The sequence below is a fragment of the Delphinus delphis genome, chromosome 2, assembly GCF_949987515.2.
Source record: "Delphinus delphis chromosome 2, mDelDel1.2, whole genome shotgun sequence".
Taxonomy (NCBI): Eukaryota; Metazoa; Chordata; class Mammalia; order Artiodactyla; family Delphinidae; genus Delphinus; species Delphinus delphis.
Window position 1 is genome coordinate 125,776,075 of NC_082684.1, and position 22,173 is coordinate 125,798,247.

The window sequence follows — 22,173 nt, forward strand, 5'->3', positions numbered from 1 at the left end:
TATTTTAATAACCAACTTCCTCTTGAAGGATCTCAAAAATAGAGAAGGAAAAATATTTATTCCATAAAGCCTGTCTGTAGAGAACAATAATAGGAAACAGGAAATAGTGGACAGGCAGACTGCAATTAGCAATGGCTCCCAGTAAACGTTCATCCGTATTAAAAAATCTGAGGTCTAAATTCACTGACCTGCTGAGGAATTAAGTATAATTAGGTGTGATCAGCTCAAAAGGAAGCTGCTGTTTTAACAGGATGTGGAAACTCATTTAACAACTGTTCATGGGCCTTGGGCTGAAGCTATGCTCAGAGAGATTTGACGTCAGGGCAGGCGTGGGCAAAGTGCAAACAACACCCTCCCCGACCCACTCTGAGGGGTCTTCACTCTCGTCGGAACTTCAAATGTCTATGAAAAAATGACCAAGCAGAACAGCAGTGCCTAGGTCAGTGGCCGTGGCAACATACAACTCTTAGGGGAAAAGCACCTTCTGGGAAATAATGGAGTCAGAGAAACGTGAAAGCCGGGTTTTGCTCCTCTGGTCCCTGGCCTGCTGATGTGAGGTGAGATAGAAATGTGAGGAAGAAGAATTACCTTCTGACTGGATAAGTCTTTCCTTAACCTTTCCAGCTCTTCCTGCTGGTTCTGGACCTGCAGCTGCATCTCGGAGGCCAACTTGCTGGTGCTACCACTGCCCGATGGCCCCTCAGCTGAAGGGTCACCACTACTGTGGCGATTTTTATACGATCCAATCATGTCTTTCAAAGGGCGTTTTCCTTTGTAGGGAATACGTCCAAAATCAAAGGGAAATCCTGAGCCAGTTACTCCTACATAAAAACAAGACTTGTTTAAGTTCAGGTCAAATTTTCCTTTCGGAAATTCCAGTAAAATACATTAACATTCCATCCATCATCCTCTAAGGAGTTCTGCGTGCGTCACTCTCTGCTCCTACCTCATTCTTGACAATAACCAAGCTGAAAATCAAAGATGATCTTTCATGTGATCACTTTTAAAGAAAACTTTCTCTATTTGCTCAATTTTTGCATTAAGACATGAAAAAAAGTCAGACTATACATTAGTACTAATGAAGAATTTATGACAAAACTATACTAAACTCTCTCAAGATTCTTTTGTAATGTTAAGTTTATTTTCCAAAAGATCAGTTCTAAGCCATGTGTTCATATCACTATTTTCTTATTTCAGCTACTTTGAGGACCAAAGAGAACAGAGACACAGACCAGGGAAGAACATGGTTGCTCCAAGTTCCTACAGCAACCTGAACACAAGGTGTCCCTTCCGCCGGGCACCTTAGTAAGGACAGGGCCTGCATCTACAAAGTTAGAGGGCAGGCCTTAAGAGATACACTAGGGATCCCCAGCTGCTTATTTTTAGCTAATCTGTCCTTACTAAAAAAACAAACCAAAAAAACACCAAGTTTATGTTTTCTTAATTCTAAACACATTTTATTCTCTTCCTTAAAAATGAGTATTTAAAAATATTGAGGGATCCAAATAAATTTTAGAATAAATGGATTCAAATATATATTAAAAATATAAAGAGGAGAGTACATACTATATAGATTCCATTTATATAACTTTAGAAAACAGGCAAAACAAATCTATGATGTTAGGAGTCAGGACAGTGGTTTCAGGGGCGGGGATGGCAGGTGATGTAGTGACTGGGAGGGGTTTGGGGATGGAGGCTGTGACTCCTGGTACTGTCCTGTTTCTTCAAGTAAGTGCTGGCTACATGGATATGCTCACTTTGTGAAAATCCATTGAGCTACACATTTCTGATTGGGGGACTTTTCTGTGTGTATGAAGATTAGCTTACTTCCCATGAATGACATGGACAGGAAGCTGGCAGGCTGATTCTTGGAGCCATTACAGGAAATATCCATGAATCACCAAGATAAAAATCCAGAGACATCCTCGTCCCTCCGTGTCTTCCACACAGGCTCCCTCTCAAAGGGATCAGGGGCTGGGCAGAGGCTGAGAAGGCTGCTCCCAGACAAGAAGCTGCTGTCCAGGGGTGCTGGGAGTTTCTTGCCCCACCCGAGTCACTGAGCCTTACTGATTCTTCCTTCCCAATCTTGCTACCATTCACCCTTCCATTTCATTCTTAGAGTCTTATGGGGAAGTCAGAGCCAACAGTGTTTACCTTCAACAAGCCAAATCCCCAACACAAATCCCTGTTCCTCAGAAGGCCTTCCCAGTTGACAATGAGCCCCTCTCCTGGGTGCCCCACTGGCTGTGCCACATGCTGGGTCACGAGGCACGTGACCCACATCTTCACCACGTCACACTGGACCTTAGGGTTCCATGCTACCATCCTGGGGATCACAAGTAAACTCCCTACCAAAGCAAGTCATGTGGTCCTTTCCCAGGGGACAGAAAAACATATTACCTTCAGTAAATATGTGCTCTCAGTAAAGACTTCCTAAAATCCTGCCTCCTCATCCTGCCAGCTCGTGCCAGAATGAAGCATAAGGCAGAATTTCAAAATTATTTATTGTTATTTTACATTTAAAACATCAATGTTCCCTCAATGGATCAATGGATGTAGGATCATGAAGGGCTGCTTAACGCATTAGGCAAAATGCCAATGGAGAGATGTATGAACGGGTCAGGCTGACACCCTAAATCCTGACTGACCTTAATATCACAAAAAGAGGGAAAACCAGATACGATGTGGTTCCAGAGGTGATGCAACAAGAAATACACAGCATCCCTAGCCCCCACCCCACCCCAAAATATTCCTGTCATAATTAAAAGTCAACCCTGAATCTGGGCAGGCCTCTACTCTAGCGACAAGTGTATAGGAAATACAGGGATGGAGAAGCATATTCTGTGACCCCGCAAAAATAGAATTAACAAAATCCAGAATGTGGGCAATTCCTTGACAGGTAGACCCTGTTTCTTCAACAGGCGTGGCAAGGGAAACGGAAGACAAAAAACAAACAGAGAGCTGTTCAGACTGAAAGAGACCCAAGAAGACACACAACTAAACACACTTGGGGGCCTGTTAGCCCCTCATTTGCTCGTGCCAACTGCAAGCAGACATTTATGGAACAACTGGGGAAGTAGACAAGAAGGATTTACTGTAAGTGTTTAGGTATAACGATGAAGCTGTGGTTCTTTTGAAGAGTCATCTCTTGGAGATACATACTAAAATGTTTGCAGATGCAAAGGATTAATACCTAGAACTTCCTTTAAAATAACCCAGCGGGTGGTGGGTGCCAGGAGGGGCAGGAGCCCAGAGGAGATACAGAGGAAAAAAGAGAGGCCATAAGTTCAAAACTGTGGAATGTGACACTACAGCTTCTACTTGTGTGTGCACTAACAAATTTCTATAAATAAAAAGTTTTAGTTTTTTTTAAATCAGTATTTCTGTAAAGAGCACCATGACTTCCAGATCTTCTATCTCCTGAAAAAGTTGCAGAACCACAGGATTGGACAGTTATTTATTTCTTGTGACATCTCATTTTCAAGCCTTTAGGTTTTATTTCCCACAAAGAGAACACAACTCCCGTTGGGTCTCATGCTCCCAGTGATACCTGCTACCAAAGGGTCTCCCACATCACCAGTGGTTAACAGAGGGCAGCGGAGAGAATGAAAGACAGCAGGAACCACATCCATACCTTTGTTTCCTTCAGGGATCTGCTTCTTCCTTTCTTCCTGCACCATGGACTCCTCCAGGTCCTTAGGGCTTGGCTCTAAAAGCTCCCACTCTTCATTGGTGTAAAACACACTCCTCCGACTGTCATTATGCCCTCTCCCAGGACGAAAAGAAGACATTGAATTTCTATTGGGAAAAATGAAATGTTTTTTTTTTAAATGGTAAAGCAAAACATAATGTCACATACATACGCTTGGCAAAAACTAAAATCTGATAATAGCAAATGTTGGTGAGGATATGGAGAAATGAGAATTCTCTTACACTGCTGGTGGGAGTATAAATTGGAACTATTGCCATGGAGAACAATTCAGCAACATACAGATAAGTTGAAGAAGTTTTTGCCCTAAGACCCAGCGACCCAGCATTTCTTAGATTCTTCAACATGTGCACAAGGAGACACAAACAAGAACATCCACTGCAGCACTAGTCATATAAGCAAAAAACCCCAACAACCTAAACATCTATTGACAAGAGAACAGATAAATAAACTGTAGCATATTCGTACGATCAAATACTATACATCACTTAAAGTGAATTCGTTCATTCAACAAATATTAATTAAGTGCCTACAACGTGCCAGGCACTGTTCTAAATGTTTGGGATATGCTAGTGAACAAATATTCCTGTCCTTGTGGAATGTACATTCTATCTAAAGCTACGTGGATCATATGGACAAATATTTTTTAAATGCTGAATAAGAAAAGAAAGAAAATTGAAGAATGACATGTACAACATGATATTTGTTTAAATCTTCACGATAATACTATTAATAGATATCATTTAGAGATACACACATATGTAGTAAAACTTAAAAATCCACACAAGAATGATAATTATCAAATACAGAACATGGTTACTCCTGTGAAGGGCAAGAAAAGAATGGGATCATGGAGACAAGAAAGGATTTGAACCATATCTGTAATGTTTTACTTTGTGTTTTAAAAAGCGCAGCAGAAATTTGACAAAATTGTATACTTTAGCAGCGGTTACCCAGGTAATCAATTTACTATACTTTACACTTGACAGTGTGCTAAAATTATTTCATTAAAACTTTTAAAAACTAGGCTGGGATTTCTACTTCCAATGAAGATGGACTAGGAGGGACTGGATTTACAGCCATCTGAAACAACTGAAAAACTGAACAAAATACAGGAAACAATGACTTTCAGATATTGGACATCAGGCTACACTGGGCAGTGATCCCTGAGAGGTGGAAAACAAACGAGGTAAGGCCCACCCCTGCCCAAGCTTACTGCCTAGACACTTTCCAGGCCACGGTGCAGGCAGGGGGAACCCAGGTGGAGCTCTCCCATGAACTGATAAGACAGCTGGGAATCCCAAGGCAAGGTGGAGTTCACAGCGCACAGTACTGGAGAGAAGAGAGCTGTATGGAGGGCTGCAGAAACATCAGAGGGTTCCCAAGTCTCCAGATGAGTACTATCAGGCTTGTGTGTAAGAAAGCTATCCAAGAATGGGGAAAGAACCATCCCTCTGCTCACACAATCGTGTCTAGTCCCACCGGCCAGAGTGGAAAACCTCACACGTCATGGAGTATGGTAGACTGGTACTTGGAAAAAGGTTACTGACATTATCCCTAGACTAAAGCCTGCTCTCATACTATCTAAAAAAGCTTAAAAGTGAACTTCAAAAGTATCAAACTGTTTCTGAGTAATTAAACTACATTCCAGAGCAAAGCTTAAGAATATATGTACACGAACACACACAAAAATCTAGCACCCAGAAAGGTAAAACTCATAATATCGGGCATGCAATAAAAATTATCAGGCATGCAAAGAAGTAAGAAAATACAACTCATTCTAAGGAGAAAAATCACTAAACAGAAACAGACTCAGAAATGACAAATAATAAAATTAGTAGACAAGGGTTTTAAAAGCTACTGTAACTGTTTCCCCACGTTTGAGAAGCTAGAAGAAAGACTGAACATGTTAAATAGAGATATGGAAGATGTGAGACAAAGATCCCAATCAAAACTTCTAGAGATAGAGGAAAACACAGGCAGAACATTCTTTGACATAAATCACGCAATATTTTTTTAGATCCATCTCCTAGAGTAATGGAAACAAAAGCAAAAATAAACAAATGGAACCTAATTAAACTTAAAAGCTTTTACACAGCAAAGGAAACCAGAAACAAAATGAAAAGACAACTTACAGAATGGGAGAAAATATTTGCAAACGACACAACCAACAAAAGATTAATTTCCAAAATATACAAACAGTTTACACAGCTCAATATTTAAAAACAAAAAAACCCCAACACAAGCAAAAGAATGGGCAGAAGACCTAAATAAGACATTTCTCCAAAGAAGACATACAGATGGCCAACAGGCATGTGAAAAGATGCTCAATATTGCTAATTATTAGAGCAAGGCAAATCAAAACTACAATGAGGTATCACCTCACACCAGTCAGAATGGCCATTGACAAAAAGTCTACAAACAATAAATGCTGGAGAGGGTGTGGAGAAAAGGGAACCCTCTTGCATTGCTGATGGGAATGTAAATTGGGGAACAGTATGCAGGTTCCTTCAAAGACTAAAAATAGAGTTACCATATGATCCAGCAATCCCCCTCCTGGGCATATATCCAGAAAAGACGAAAACTCTAATTTGAAAAGATACATGCACCTCAGTGTTCACTGCAGCACTATTTACAATAGCCAAGACATGGAAGCAACCTAAATGCCTGTCGACAGATGAATGGTTAAAGAACAGGTGGTACATATATACAATGGAATATTACTCAGCCATAAAAAAGAATGAAACACTGCCATTTGCAGCAACATGTTTGGACCTAGAGATTATCATACTAACTGAAGTAAGTCAGGCAGAGAAAGACAAATATCATATGATATCATTTATATGTGGAATTGAAGAAACTGACACAAATGAACTTACCTATGAAATAGAAACAGACTCACAGACATAGAAAGCAAACTTATGGTAAGCAAATTTATGGTTACAAAGGGGGAAGGGGATGGGGAGGGCTAAATTAGGAGTCTGGAATTAACATAGACACACTACTATTATAAAATTAACAACGAGGACCTACTGTATAGCACAGGGAACTATATTCAATATCTTGTAATAACCTATAATAGAAAAGAATCCGAAAAAGAATATATAACTGAATCACTCTGCTGTATACCTGAAACTAACATAACATTGTAAATCAACTATACTTCAATTAAAAATAACCTAGGGGGCTTCCCTGGTGGCACAGTGGTTGAGAGTCCACCTGCCAATACAGGGGACACGGGTTCGTGCCCCGGTCCGGGAAGATCCCACATGCCGCGGAGCGGCTGGGCCCGTGAGCCATGGCCGCTGAGCCTGCGCATCCGGAGACTGTGCTCCGCAACGGGAGAGGCCACAGCAGTGAGAGGCCCGTGTATCGCAAAAAAAATAAATAAATAATAAAAAAATAACCTAGGGATAAAACTACAATGTCTATGATGAAAATACACTAGATGGGATTAATAGCAGATGAGATATTGCAGAAGGAAAGATTGATGAACTTGATGACAGTGCAACAGAAACTATCCAAAATAAAACAGAGAGAAGAAAGACGAAGGAAGAATCAACAAGCCATGGGGTAATGTTAAGCATGTAATAATGTCAACTGATGTTCAACAAGGGTACCAAGAAATTCAATGGGGAAAAGATAGTCTTTTCAAAAAGTGATACTACATCTGGTTATCTGTATGGGAAAAAATGAACTTCAACCCTTACTTCACATAATACATAAAAATTAACTTAAAATATATAAATGAGTAAGAATTAAAACAATTAAGCTTCTGGAAGAAAACAGGGAAGAAAATATTTGTGACGTTGGGTTAAGCAAAGATTTCCTACACAGAACACAAAAAGCACAATCTGTAACAGATTAAAATGATAAAAGAACTTTATCAAGATTTAAAAGTTCTTCTTGGAAAAACATTTGCAAAACCTATATCTGACAAAAGGCTTGTATTCAGAAAATATAAAGAACTCTTACAACTCAATAATAAGAGAATAAACAATTCAATTTAAAAGTGGGTGAAGGACTTGAATAGTCATTTCTCCAAAGATATACAGATGGCCAACAAGTCCATGAAAAGATACTCAACGTTATTAATTATCAGGGAAATGCAACTTAAAATCAAAATGAACCACACCCACCACAATGGCTAAAGTTAAAAACACCAGCAAGTGTCCAAGTGTACCAAGTGTCAGGAAGGATGTGGAGCAACTGCAACAGTCAGGTACTGCTAATGGGAACACAGAATGGGGCAGCCACCTGGAGGACAGTAGGGCAGTATGTTATCAAGTTGAATATACACTTAACTAAACAGCTCAGCAATCCCAATCCCACATATTTACCCAAAAGAAATGAAAACATGTCTACATGTAGGACTTGGATGTGAATACTCAGAGCAAGCATTATTCATAACAGCCATGAACTGGATATCAACCAAAGATCTGTCAACTGGTGAATGGAAAACCAAACTGTGACATATCCATACTTACTGCATACTATTAAGGAATAAAGAAGGAATGAGATGTGAAAACACTCCACAAAATAAATGAGTCTCAAAAAGATGATGCTAAATGAAAGAAGACATACAAATACAGTATGATTCCATATATATGAAATTCTTAAAAATTTCATGCAAACTATTTCCATGTCTAGTGGTGTTGTTTTAAAATCACATTTTTCCATCCTGTTATCTCTCCAAATTGCTCCTCTCACAATGAGTGAATTTCTCTATTTTAAAATCATTTAGACGTAAGTTTTTTCTCACCTATAAATACAGCTGCAAAACTGAACAACAAGACTTTGTCCAGAATAAGATATGGAATCTCCAGTCAAAAGTGTTCTCAGCATTATTAAAGGTGTTTTTTCACATGTAAAAAAAAAAAAAAAAAAAAAAAAAAAAAAAAAATTTCATGCAAAGGGGCATGAGGGAAACTTGCAGGTGGTGGAAATGCTCTATATCTTGATTATGGAGGTGTTTACATGAATATGTATAATCTCTAAACTCCATCAGCCTGTACACCTAACATAGATAAATTATACTTCAGTAAGGTTATTAAAATAAAGAAACAGGGACTTCCCTGATGGTGCAGTGGATAAGACTCTGCGCTCCCAATGCAGGGAGCCCAGGTTCAATCCCTGGTCAGAGAACTAGATCCTGCATGCATGCCACAACTAAGGAGCCCATGAGCCGCAACTAAGGAGCCCACATGCTGCAACTAAGGAGCCCATGAGCCGCAACTAAGGAGCCCACATGCTGCAACTAAGACCCAGCACAACCAAATAAACAAGGAAATATTTAAAAATAAAGAAAAACAAATATAGAAGAGGAAGAAATTGTGCATCATTTGGAGTTTCCTGAGGTAGATTAAAGGTAGGGGATGAAAAGGTAGCTTCATCTCTAGTGTGAATCAGATGACATTCTCATGTAAAATAGTCATTTTCAGTGTTTTATGTTTTTGAAGGCATGATTTTTTTCGCTTTATTTGAATTTCATTAAAGTGCGTTAAGAATTTAGAAGAATGCAGAGAAATTACCTAAAACATTTATGTTCGCATCACTCTGTTTTAACAAGGAGTCACCAGGAACCTGGCAATTATACCTGCTTATATGTTTACACCTGCTAAAAGTTTTCTTATGGTTTATTTACTGGGACCAAGAGTGAACTGGCAGACAAACAATGTAGAGCTTGTTACATGTACCTTTTATTTCCTAAGTCTCTTCTAGTGCCTGGCAACCGTGCTACACATCTTCCCAGAGAACTGCATAGGGGAATGCTAGTAAAATCCCCACTATAACCCAATGAGCAAAGTTGAAGTAAAGGCTGATTTTATAAAAATTACAGAATTGTGGAGAAAGCTATTTCAAAATAGTTGTTCAGGAAAAAAAGACACTTTCACAAATGCTCCATATACTTTTGCTCATTTCTTTGATACAATTAGCTGGGTACACTGGACCCACTACAATATAAAATTTCAGTTGCCCCACTTATGGCCAGGGTCTCACAGCAGCCTTCACTTACATGTGGCATGTTACTATCACCACCATCGAACTGAGAAGTTAAATTCTCCTTGCCATTTGCCGGAGCCTTCAAACTGTGCTACTCAGCCCTGGTCCTTAAATGGTAGATACAAGAGGGAGGAATGAGAGAACAGGGAAGAACAGAACATGCCTGGGGAGAGAGAACAGCAACTTAAATGACTCAGAACTTCCACACGCCCTCCTTCTCTCCAACATGGTCTTGGCATCCCTGCCTTGTCACGAGGCCCACCTGCACAAATGCCATGCTCTCACCTGTGGCTGAGGGACTGAGCCTCGGTTGCGGGAGGTACCACCTGCCAAGCCTTAAGTGATGAAGAAACCAGATCTGGCTCAAAGCGAAAACCTCTTTAAGCTGAAACACTATAGAGCCAATCCCTGCTTTAGATCTTAGTGGTAAAACCGAATTCTGTGACTGTGCAACATGGGGGTCAGTAAAGTATATGCTTCTCAAACCACTCGTCCTATCCGCTCCGGTCAGCAGAGGCCTCTGCACTGACCAGCTGTCCTGCCTGTGCACTAATTAGAATTCACTGCCAGTTTAAACGGGGTTCTGCTGGCTGATGCTCGAGGCCGTTCTCATACAGTGCTTGCCCTTTAAAGAACCCAATGTCATCTGACAAACCTTTGAGAGCAACTTCTGTGTCCTTCCAGGCATGGTGCTAGGTGCCTGCTGTTTTGTTCAATAAACACTCAGCTACTCTGATCTGAAGTGAAAACCAGGAGACCACCAGGCAGCCAAATGTCACCTTGACAGCTGCAGTGTTCAGGCTGAACTTTTAAAAACAAACACCAGCAACCACACTGTAAATCCTATTTCATTGTAAATACTCCGATGAAAATTTAAAAACAAACAAACCAAATACCAGCAATCTATATAATTAATAAGAAAACCTGTTTCTAGGTTTACATATTTCAGTTCAATTTCTCTACATACAGGTTAAAATGTCCACCTAAAACAGTAATAATTTTTTCAACATTCATTTCAACTCTGATAATCAGCTAGAGTTTTACAAGTTGACAGAATGGCTGGAAAATGCCCCATTAAATCCTTCAAGAGCTCACAGCTCTACAAACACCCTGCCCAGCCAAGTTTTGGCCTCTGCTACTACCTTGTACGTGTCAGGAAGACAGGGGCAGAAGGAGAGCAGGCTACCTCCAGGGCAGCCAATCAGCTCCATCCCTCCTAACTACAAGCCCTGTCAAGAGAAACAAAAAGTGGGGGCGGGGGGGCTCTGATTGGCAATAGCTATCCTAATAAAGACGATGCAGTATCTCCTCTCGCACACATCATTTCTTCAGATAGATTCTCACAAGGACATGGAGACGTATGTCAGGGATACCAGGACAATGTTATTTGAAATAATTAAAAAAAGGAGAAATAACCAAAAGGGACTTGCAGATGTGATTATATTAAGGTCTTGAGATGGGGAGATGACCCTGCATGATCTGAGAGGGCCCTAAATGTCATCACGAGTGTCCCTATAAGAGAGAGGCAGAGGAAGATATCTCTATAAGAAGGGGAGCAAGTGATGTGACTGGGGAGGCAGATTAGAGTGATGCGGCCACGGGCCGAGGAATGCTGGCAGCCACCAGGAGCTGGAAGAGGCCAGGGACGCATTCCCATCTGGAGCCTCCAGAAGGAACCAGCCCAGCTGACACCTTGACTTGAGTCCAGTGAGACTGATTTGGACTTCTGGCCTCCAGAACTCTAAAAGAATGAATTTATGTTGTTTTAACCCACCAAGTTTATGGTAATTTGTTACAGCAGCCAGAGCAAATGAACACAACCACTCTCCAATAAGCTACTGCCCTTCGAACCATGGGCTTTGCAAGACTATTTTTTGTTACAGTCCGTATTTCAACAGGCATTCAAGTTTGGAGCATTATATCTAAAGTTAAAATATATTTATTGTTGACATAATAGGAAAGAAGTGTCATCAGAAAGGCCCTTTCCAGGGACTTCCCTGGTGGTCCAGTGGGTAAGATTCTGTACTCCCAATGCAGGGGGCTCAGGTTCGATCCCTGGTTGGGATCCCACATGCATGCCACAACTAAGAAGTCCTCATGCCGCAACTAAAGATCCCTCATGCCACAACAAAGATCCCATGTGCCGCAACTAAGACCCGGGCAGCCTTAATAAATAAATAAATATTTTTTTTAAAAAAAAAGAGAGAAAGGCCCTTTCCAAAATATCCTATACATTTAATGTGGATAATGAGTCCACCTATTCTAAAGAACACACATCTAATAAAATGTGCACCGCCTCAAAAGAAAAAGAATCAAAGTAAAACTAATCTCATCATAGAATTTCCAGGCAGGTACAGCTCTACCGGCTTCCTATTGCCCAAAGGACAGACACTACCCCATCCCTTCACCCTGGGCCTCCCGGCCTCTTCAGCAACTGTTTGATCATCACCTCCACCCAGCACCCTAAGCTCCCAGCACATGAATCTGTGAACTCATGAAACCCTGTTCTGACTTCCACACCTTTGCATAGGTGAGTCTCTGTACTTACCTTTCCCTTTGGCAGGTCCCACCTCATCCTCCACGGCACAGCCTGCCCTCCCCAACCTTCTCCCCGACCACCCCCTCAGTGCACCCGGGGAGGCATGACATGCTGGGTTCAGCCCTCAACTGCACCCTACAGTGCCTTATGACAGGACTCCTTACCTGCCTGTCTGTCTCCCCTGAGGACTCTAAGTACCTCAAACGCAGGGAGGGACTACCTCTTATCCAATGGAGCACCCAGGCCACAGAAGAGGGGGAAGAGGAAGATGCAAAGATGACTGGGGGGGGCGGGGGCGCGGAGCCAGGCTACACAACCAGAGGCAGCCTTCCAAGCAGTGCTTCTCAAACTATGGGTAGCAACCCATTAGCGGGCCAGGAGATAGAATTAAAGAGCCATGAAATCAATTTCGAGGGTCATGATGGGAATTTTTTTAATACATTGGAAGAGAAATTAGTACTCGGCTTTACTAGATATATCCGTTAAAATTGCATGAAAATTTCTGTTTCAGTTTTGTGTGCTTACAAACAGTATACACTTATGTATGAATGTATATTATTTGCTGTGGATTCCCAGTCAAGAAGGTGAACAACACTTCATTAGAAGGAAACCCCTTCCCAGGAGGCCAAATAGCAGAGACAGCACCCACGGAACTGCAGCCCCTGGCAGGAGGGTGTGGACAGTGCCACCCGCACGTGTGCACAGGGTGAGGACAAACCCCAAGCAGCAGGAACAGAGTGCTTCTGCCCTGGGAAGGGTACTGAGCCCTTCGCTCATCATTCCTTCCTCAAGCAGGCTCCAGACACCCACCACGTGCCAAGTACCATGTGAGGTGCTGGGGACACACCCAGCCAGGACAGACAGGGTCCCTGCCCCCCCATGGAGGCCCCAGCCCCACCAGGGAGGTGGACCACAGACAAGAATGCAAAGAAACAGAATCATTCCAAGTGGTAGTAAGGGCTGTGAAGGAAAAGCAGGGGGGTGGGCGGAACGAGGCTCCCCTGAAGGGTGACCGGGAGTCACCGGGAGGAGAGAGCCCTCCCAGCAAAAGGTCAGCCTGACCAGAGCCTGTAGGGAAGACAGTGCGTTTGAAGAACCGAAAGAGGCCAAGCAGGCCTGAGATAGGGGAGATGAGCCCACTGGCCCTCTAATGCCACGTTCAGCAGCGTAGCCTGCGGCCTAAGGCAATGAGACGCCTCCCGAAAGGCTTGAGCTAGTGGCAAGAACTGATGCGGGTCACTGAGAGTATAGGGCCCCTGCCATAGGTGGGCCCAGGACCGGCAGACGGTACAGGGTGCAGGCAGCTTTCCCTTCCCAGCCCCCAACTCTAAATACAATGGCAGACGTGGGCCAACTACTCTCTCCCTCGGTGGCCCTGAACAAGGCACCCAAGTTCTCTGAGCCTGTTTCCCATGCTGACTAGGATGACCACACATCCCAGCCAGGGTTATAAGCCAAAGTCATCGCTCCTCTCACCACTGCAGCAATTTTCATGGAGCGGTGTCATGCAACCGTGGCCCTTCTGATTCGTGGGCCCCCAGAAGTGTGCGGCCAGTGGAGGTGGAGAGGACTGCTGGGACAGAGCTGCTGAGCATGACCCTTGCTCCCCAAGGAGCTGTCGGAGAGGACTGGGCGCTAATGCAGCAAGGTGCAGGAAGCCCAGCCAACTCCCGCAATCACTGAAACTCTGCCAGCCAGGAAGCCAGTCACCGTCCTTCATGTTTCCCTCTCCAAGAGGCTTGGCTTTGAAACATCAGCGTGGGGCAGCAGCATGGTGACTAAATTCTGTCTTGTATAGACAGAGCTGTGCCTTACAAGGGAAACCACAAATAAGTACCATGTTACAGTTACTGGGCATGAACGACTTCCCCAAATTCACCAACCATCTGCCTGCTTTGGTCTGGGCCGCACCCTCTGCTACAAACTGGGGATGAGCCACCAGGCATGGTCCTAGCCAGCAAAACCAGAACAGTCTCCTGAGAACACCAGCCATGCACACAAGTAACTATACCTGGCCTGAGGGGTCAAGAGGGAAGCAAAAAACAAAGGGTCAGAGCAGGTCAGCAGCTAGCAGAAGACCTATCAGAGGCAAGCCCAGAAGGACAAGCACACCTTCCCAGTCACCCTGGTCTTCACACCCATCCTCCAGAAAGGCACCCTCTACTTTATTTATGGATAATAAAGTAAAGATCCACTTCACTTACTGGCTCAACGGAGGCAGGGTAACAACAGTGGCAGCAATACCAACAGGACTGGATCGTGTGACCACTTTTTCCTGAGCACTTACGATGAGTTAGACACTGAGCTAGGCAGTTCTTATTTCTAACCTTAACACACCCACCCACTGGGGAAGGGTATTCACACACACACGTCAATTTACTAATGGAGAATATAAAGCTCAGAGAAGTTAAGTTACTGGCTCAACATCACACAGCTAATGAGTAGCAGGACTGTGATTCCAAAACCCAGGCTGACTACAAAGAGCACGAGCCACGGCGTGACCCCACTCCTGAGCACAAGTAGAGCTGGACCCTGGGAGCTGCCGGCCACATGTCAGGCATGGCTGAGCACCTGGCAATGGACTCACAGAACCACAGGGCAATGCTCATTGCCATCACATAACCCGCAGCACTGCTGCAGCCTAAGCACACCTCCCACGCCTACCCATCTTGTTCAAACTCTGCACGGCCTCCAGGGCACACACTCCCACTCCCACCCCCACGCATGCACACTCACACGTGGACCAGCCAGAACTGCACGTGAGAGCTTTTACCTGAATTCTTTTATCTGAAGTGATCTGGACTGTTAGTAGATTAATGAAAACGTTGGTTAAAGCAGGAAACCATTTAACAGTAACTGAAAACAAACACATGTACCAATAAAGGCACAAGTCAGTGTGCGCTGGTGTGCCAGCCTCCAGATGTAGGCCAGCCAAGGCTTCTTCTTGAGTCTGAGGTTACTGAACACAGTTCCCTGGTATCTTTTTAGGATAAATCACACCCATAAGACATCATCTAACTTTTCCAAATTTGTTTTGCTTCTTTTTAAAAAGTAGAATGGGGACTTACAGTTGTGAAACAATCTAAGTATAGAATCTTTACAGGTTTTGAACAATTTTTTTTTTCCTATCTTTCACAACTGTGCCACCCACATCCTGGCAGTGTTTTAATGACTCACCTTTATGAAATTTCCCCCAAGCGTTCAACTTACTTTTCACAGAAAAAACGTTTCATTTTAATATGTTATGGGTTTACTAAGTATTTCACTGAATTATGTAATTACAAGAACAAGTACAACTAGTTAGGAACAAAGCCAGCCAACTATTGGTAAGTTTGCAGGTGGCTGGTGGGAGCAGAGGCACAGGGTGCCCTGCGGTAGCCCATTAGTCTCGTGCGGTCATTGCGGACCACAGCTCTATAGAGGGAATTTAGAATGTCAGTTAAATAGGGGAGCTGGTGGAATGGAAGCTGGTTAAGAGAGTTTCAACTGTATTGATAAACACAATAAAAGCACAGCAGACAAGCAACCAATTATCCCTCAAGGGGCTTCCCTGGAGGCGCAGTGGTTAAGAATCCGCCTGCCAATGCAGGGGACACGGGTTTGAGGCCTGGTCCAGGAAGATCCCACGTGCCACGGAGCAGCTAAGCCCATGCACCACAACTATGGAGCCTGCCCTCTAGAGCCCATGAGCCACAACTACTGAGCCCCTGTGCCACAACTACTGAGCCCACACGTGCCACAACTACTGAGCCCACGCACCTAGAGCCCATGCTCTGCAACAAGAGAAGCCACTGCAATGAGAAGCCCGCTCGCCGCAACTAGAGTAGCCCGTGGGCAACAACGAATACCCAATGCAGCCAAAGATAAAATAAATTAAATAAATTTTTTAAAAAACTTAAACAAAAAATTATCCCTTAATCCATGACTACACTTTAATTAAAACACCATTTTAAATTTATATAAAATATATGTAATTTTTGAGCCACGAATTTATAATATAGAAATATTGCTTTAATACTTCTGTGGTCATTAAAATCTCTCTACGCACCTAAAGCATCTTATTTAAACCTTCGCTAAGCACGCCGTAAGTAAAAAAAAGAAAAAAACCATAAACACCTAAGATCCATATGCCAATCAATAAACATCAGGGTTTCTACAGGAAGTGGCCCCCTGGACCTCCGTGGAGAACGGCTTTGCCATGAGCTGTGTCTCCCCCAAAAATGGCAACAACTAGCCCTCATCTAGTACTTAGTGAGGGTCAGCTTAAGTTGTCATCATCATGTTGATCTCCCGAAGTATGTGTGATTATTACCCCCATTTTACAAATGAAACTTAAGTAATTTGCCTGAGTTATCCAGCTTTTAAGTTGTAGATCTGGGAATTGAACTCAGCTGTCTGGCTCTTAATCACTGGGCTACAGTGGGAAGGCACAGCTGACAGAAGATAACTCCAAGTGACCTTTAACCCTGAAAGTGAACAGTCAGTTGTTACAAGCAAAGGTGACACGTGCTCACTTTCCTAGGTTGGACACACTCCATAATCAGAAAGCCGCCAGTGTTACAGGTCTGTCTCTGCCCCTTTCCATTATCTAACTTTGAGGGCAGATGAGGCTAGTTAGGCATGAAAATCTGGCAAATCAACAGTTTCCCGAATATGTTCTTACAATGAGAGGTGGAAGGAACACTTGGCTCCAATCGAGGCACCCAAGGTGCCTTTCAGATCTGCCATACACCTGCTATGTGTCTTGAGCAAGTCACTTTACTGATAGGGACTGAGTAAAGGGACAAAGTAGGTGATTAAATAGTTAATTCCACTAAGGGATCGTAAGTAAAGAAAAAAGTATGGGAGACCCCTGTAAGTTAATGATCACTCAAGAAAGCAGACCTCCCTAGCAACAAAGCCAAGCAGGCTTGCTTAGCAACAAAACCATGCAACAGAAGCATGAGACATGTCCCAAAACAATAAAACAATGGTGGAATGAGACCCACATCCTGCCCTGTGATGTCAGTAAGTTAATGACCCCTAGGACATGCTCTGCACACATAAAAAGCAATAATTTGGGAAAGGTGACATTTCAAAGTGAAAGACCCTCATTATACTGAAGTAATTTTTCCATAGCACCGTGACAGTCCTGGATGGGCCATATAGGGTCAAAAACTCCCCCTCCCAACATGTCGGAGGAGTTAACGATGGAAGACTCAAAGAGTGAGGAAGAAGGTGGTCTTTCCCCCCTCCCCTCTTTTCCTTTGATTATAAAACTGTAGCCCACTAAGTTCTTGGGGAGGCACCCTCTTGCCCAGCCGCCTGTAAACCTCACAAGTGTCCTACTCTAATAAACCACTTCTTATCTATCACTTTGCCTCTCACAGTATTCTTCCTGTGCTGAGACATAAAGAACCGGAGCTCCTCAGAGGCCCCCACCAAGATGCATTTCTGTGGTTTCATTACCTCTCTTAAGTCTCAGCTTCTTAACCTGTAAAAGAAAGGGATAAGCTCTTGGTGGCTTTCCAACATTTTTAGGAGCATAGAACCCTTTCTTTAAGGAGAAGTCCAACAGGTTGAAATCAATGAAAGTAGTGCTGCTCCAGTTGCAGGCACCCAGGGAGACAGCCCCACCTTGCCTCCTCCCTCCCACCTTATCTTCGGCACTGGCTGGCAAAGGACTCAATCAGATGACATGCGGCACCCCGAGCAGAAGGACACACCATGAGTGAAGGTCCTGGGTGAGGAGTAAGGTACGGAATGGCCGGAACACAGCAGCTCAGGGAGTGAGAATATGGGGAAACAGTGACCTAAGGAACAAGCCACTTCCTGGATCCATAAGAGAGGGGAGGACACAGGGCCAACTGCTATCCCCAATACTGGAAGGACAGGCCAATACAGGGAGTCGCAGCTTCCTAGAGCAGAGGATCACCTAAGGAACCAGTGCCAGGGTAGGAAAACTCACCGTAATTGATGACTTGCTGGAGGCTCAGTACAGACAACAGCGAGTTAAAAACTCCAGAGGTGGGCTTCCCTGGTGGCGCAGTGGTTGGGTGTCCACCTGCCGATGCAGGGGGTGCAGGTTCGTGCTCCGGTCTGGGAGGATCCCGTGTGCCGTGGAGCGACTGGGCCCATGGGCCATGGCCACTGAGCCTGCACGTCCGGAGCCTGTGCTCCGCAACAGGAGAGGCCGCGGCAGTGAGGGGCCCGCGTACCGCAAAAAAAAAAAAAAAAAAAAAGAATATAAAAACTCCAGAGGGCCTGTCATAGGGGTCCCCACAATATTGTGAGAGTTACCTTCAGGAGCTCGACCAGGCTCCCACAGTGAATACCAGAGAAAAATTCCCTCTGACTTCTGGCAGGGAGAGGGGAAAAGGAATAATTTTTTTTTTTTTTTTGCGGTACGCGGGCCTCTCACCATTGTGGCCTCTCCCATTGCGGAGCACAGGCTCCGGACACGCAGGCTCAGCGGCCATGGCCCTTGGGCCCAGCCGCTCCGCGGCACGTGGGATCCTCCCGGACCGGGGCACGAACCCATGTCCCCTGCATCGGCAGGCGGATTCTCAACCACTGCGCCGCCAGGGAAGCCCAGGAATAATTTTTAAATACTTCAGAGTACTCTGTTCTTAACAAGGCCTGAACTATTAACCAGAGCCTAACCTGGGTATTATCAGAGCCTAACTGACCTGTGGGAAGGGGAATACACAACTCCAGCCCATTCTAGCCATCCTGCCCCACCTAAGGGAGGAATAAAAACACGGAGAAACACTTGCAAAGTTCAAACTCCAGGGGCACAAGCTCACTAAAAGACTGAGCCCTCATCATAGGACTATACAACACTTCCTCACCTCCCACACCTCATCACCATATTACTAAAAGCCTATTTACAGCAGTTACCTTTTACCTAGAACATCATGTTCAGGTACCAACAAAAAATTACAAGGCATACCAAAAGGCAAAAGCCTGCACAGTTTGAAGAGACAAGCAAGCACCAGAACCAGACATGGCAGGGATGTTGGAAGTATCAGGCGGGAAATTTAAAACATCTATGATTAATATGCTCAGGGCCCTGATGGATTAAGTAGACCGCATGCAAGAACAGATGGGCAGTGTAAGCAGAGATGGAAATTCTAAGAAAGAACCAAAAAGAAATGCCAGAGATAAAAAAAAACACTGCAAAAATAATGAAGGATGCCTTTGACGGGCTTATTAGTAGACTGGACACAGCTGAGGAAAGTATCTCTGAGCATACAGATATCTCAATAGAATCCTCCAAAACTAAAAGGCAAAGAGAACAAAGACTGGGGGGGGGGGGGAAGGAGAGAAAAAAGAACAGAATATCTGAGGACTATGGGACAACCACAAAAGGTGTAACATATGCATAAATGGAATATCAGAAGTAGAAGAAAGAGAGGGGAAAAGAAGAAATATTTGAAACAATAATGATGGAGTATTTCCCCAAATTAACCTCAGACACCAAACCACAGCTCCAGGAAGCTCAGAGAACACCAAGCAGGATAAATGCCAAAAAGCCCATACCTTGGCATACCATTTTCAAATTACAGAAAATCAAAGATAAAAAATTCTGAAAGAAGTCAGAGGAAAAAAACTACCTTACCTATAGAGGAACAAAGATAATTACATCTGACCTCTCCTCAGAAACCATGCAAATAATAGTAGACTGAAATATGTAAAGTGTTGAGAGAAAAAAAATCCCACCAACTTAGAATTCTGTAAACTGTGAAAAGGAGAATAAAAAAAATAAAGACTTTCTCAGACCAAAAAAAAAAAATTGAGGGAATCTGTTGCTAGTAGATTTGCCTTGCAAGAAGTATTAAGTTCTTTAGAGAGAAGAAAAATAATATAGGTCAGAAACTCAGATCTATCATAAAGAAAGGAAGATTACTGAGGAAGGAATAAGTGAAAGTAAAATGAAAACTTTTATTTTTCTTATTCTAATTGATCTAATAGGTAACAGTTTGTTCAAAATAATAATATCAACAATGTACGCTTATATATACATGTTACGTATGGTATACTGATGTACATTTTATATACGTGCAAGCTTACATTATGCATATATTATGTATGCTTATGTATACATATTATGTATATATGTGCTGTGTATGCTTTATATATAAGTGAAATGAATAACAGCAATGATATAAGGGTCTAGAGGAGGATACCGGGATTATTTTGTTGTTATAAGGTACTCACACAACCTGTGAAGTGGATAGCGTTATTTCAAAGTGGACTTGGATTAGTTGTAAATGTATATTGGAAACTCTAGGGCAACCACTAAAAAAGTAAAAAAAAAAAAAAAAAAAAAAAAGAAAGAAAAAAAGTATAACTGATATGCCAAGAAAGGAGAGAAAATGGAATCATATAAAATGCTCAATTAAAACCACAAAAGGCAGTTAAGAAAGTGGAAGACAAAAATAGCAATAAAGAACAAGGACAACAAATAGAAAACAGTAACAAATACAGTATATATTAATCCAACTATATCAATAACCACTTTGAATGTCAATGGTGTAAATGTAGCAATTAAAAGACAGAAATTGTCAGAATGGATCAAAAATCAGCACACAACTATATGTTGTCTACAAGAAACCCACTTTTAAATAAAGACACAAATAGATTAAAGTAAATAGAGAAAAATATATTGTGCTAAATAACACCCATCAAAAGAAAGCAGGAGAGCTATATTAAATTCACACAGAGTAGACTTCAAAGTAAGGGAAGTTGTCAGGGATAAAGAAGGGCATGACATAATGATAAAGCAGTCAATCCTCCAAGAAGACATAACAATTCTTAATGTGTATGTGCCTAACAACAGAGCATCAAACTATGTGAGGCAAAAACTGACAGAACTGAAAGGAGAAATAGATGAATCCACTAACATAGATGGAGACTTCAACACCCCTCTATCCAAAATAGACAAATCCAGCAGGCAAAAAATCAATAAGGACACAGTCAAACGGAACACCATCAATCAACTTCATGTAAATGATATCTATAAATTACTTCATCCAACAAGAGCAGAATATACATTTTCCTCACATGGACCATTCATCAAGACAAACCACATTCCGGGTCATAAAACACACCTTAACAAATTTAAAGAACAGAAATCATACAACATCTGCTTTCAGACCACAGTGGAATTAAACCAGAAATCAGTAACAGAAGTTAATAGAAAAATCCTCAAGTATGCGGAGATTAAACAACACATTTCCAACTAACAGGAGTCAAAGAAGACATCTCAAGAGAAATTTTAAAATATTCTGAACTACATGAAAACATAAATTATCAAAATCTGTAGGATGCGCAAAAGCAGAGCTTAGAGGGAAATTTATAGCATTGAATGCATATAATAGAAAAGAAAAAAGATCTAAAATTAATAATCCAAGTTTCTACCATAGGATACTAGAAAAATAAGAGCAAATTAAATCCAAAGTAAGCAGAAGAAAATAAATAATAAGAAGTAGAGAAGAAATCAATAAAATTGAAAACAGGAAATCAATACAGAAAAAAATGAAACCAGAGACTTATCTGGTGGTCCAGTGCTTAAGAATCTGTCTTGCAACGCAGGGGATGCCAATTCGATCCCTGGTCAGGGAACTAAGATCCCACATGCCATGGGGCAACTAAGCCCGTGCACCTCAACTACTGAGCCCACACACCACAACTAAAGAGCCCACGTGCTGCAACGACAGAGCTCACGTGCTCTGGAGCCCGCAGGCCACAACTAGAGAGAAGCCCACGCACCGCAACGAAGAGCCCATGCACCACAATGAAAGATCCCTAGTGCCGCAACTAAGACACAACACAGCCAAAAAATAAATTAATGTTAAAAAAAAAAAACATGAAACCAAAGCTGGTTCTTTGAAAAGATCAATCAGTGTGATAAGCCTCTAGCCAGACTAACTAAAGAAAA

At 42.7% G+C, this 22,173-nt stretch overlaps 1 protein-coding gene across 2 annotated transcripts in view; it reads right to left on the reverse strand.

The window, feature by feature from the left end:
• Positions 1-22,173, reverse strand: part of TBC1D2B (TBC1 domain family member 2B) — an 87,376-nt gene that overhangs the window by 30,911 nt on the left and 34,292 nt on the right. For both annotated transcript variants that reach the window (XM_060005532.2, XM_060005533.1), the window contains exons 4-5: positions 3,635-3,798; positions 589-821 (exon numbers count right to left, since the gene is read on the reverse strand). In XM_060005532.2, coding sequence (XP_059861515.1) covers positions 589-821; positions 3,635-3,798 — 397 coding nt within the window. The remainder of the gene's footprint in view (positions 1-588; positions 822-3,634; positions 3,799-22,173) is intronic.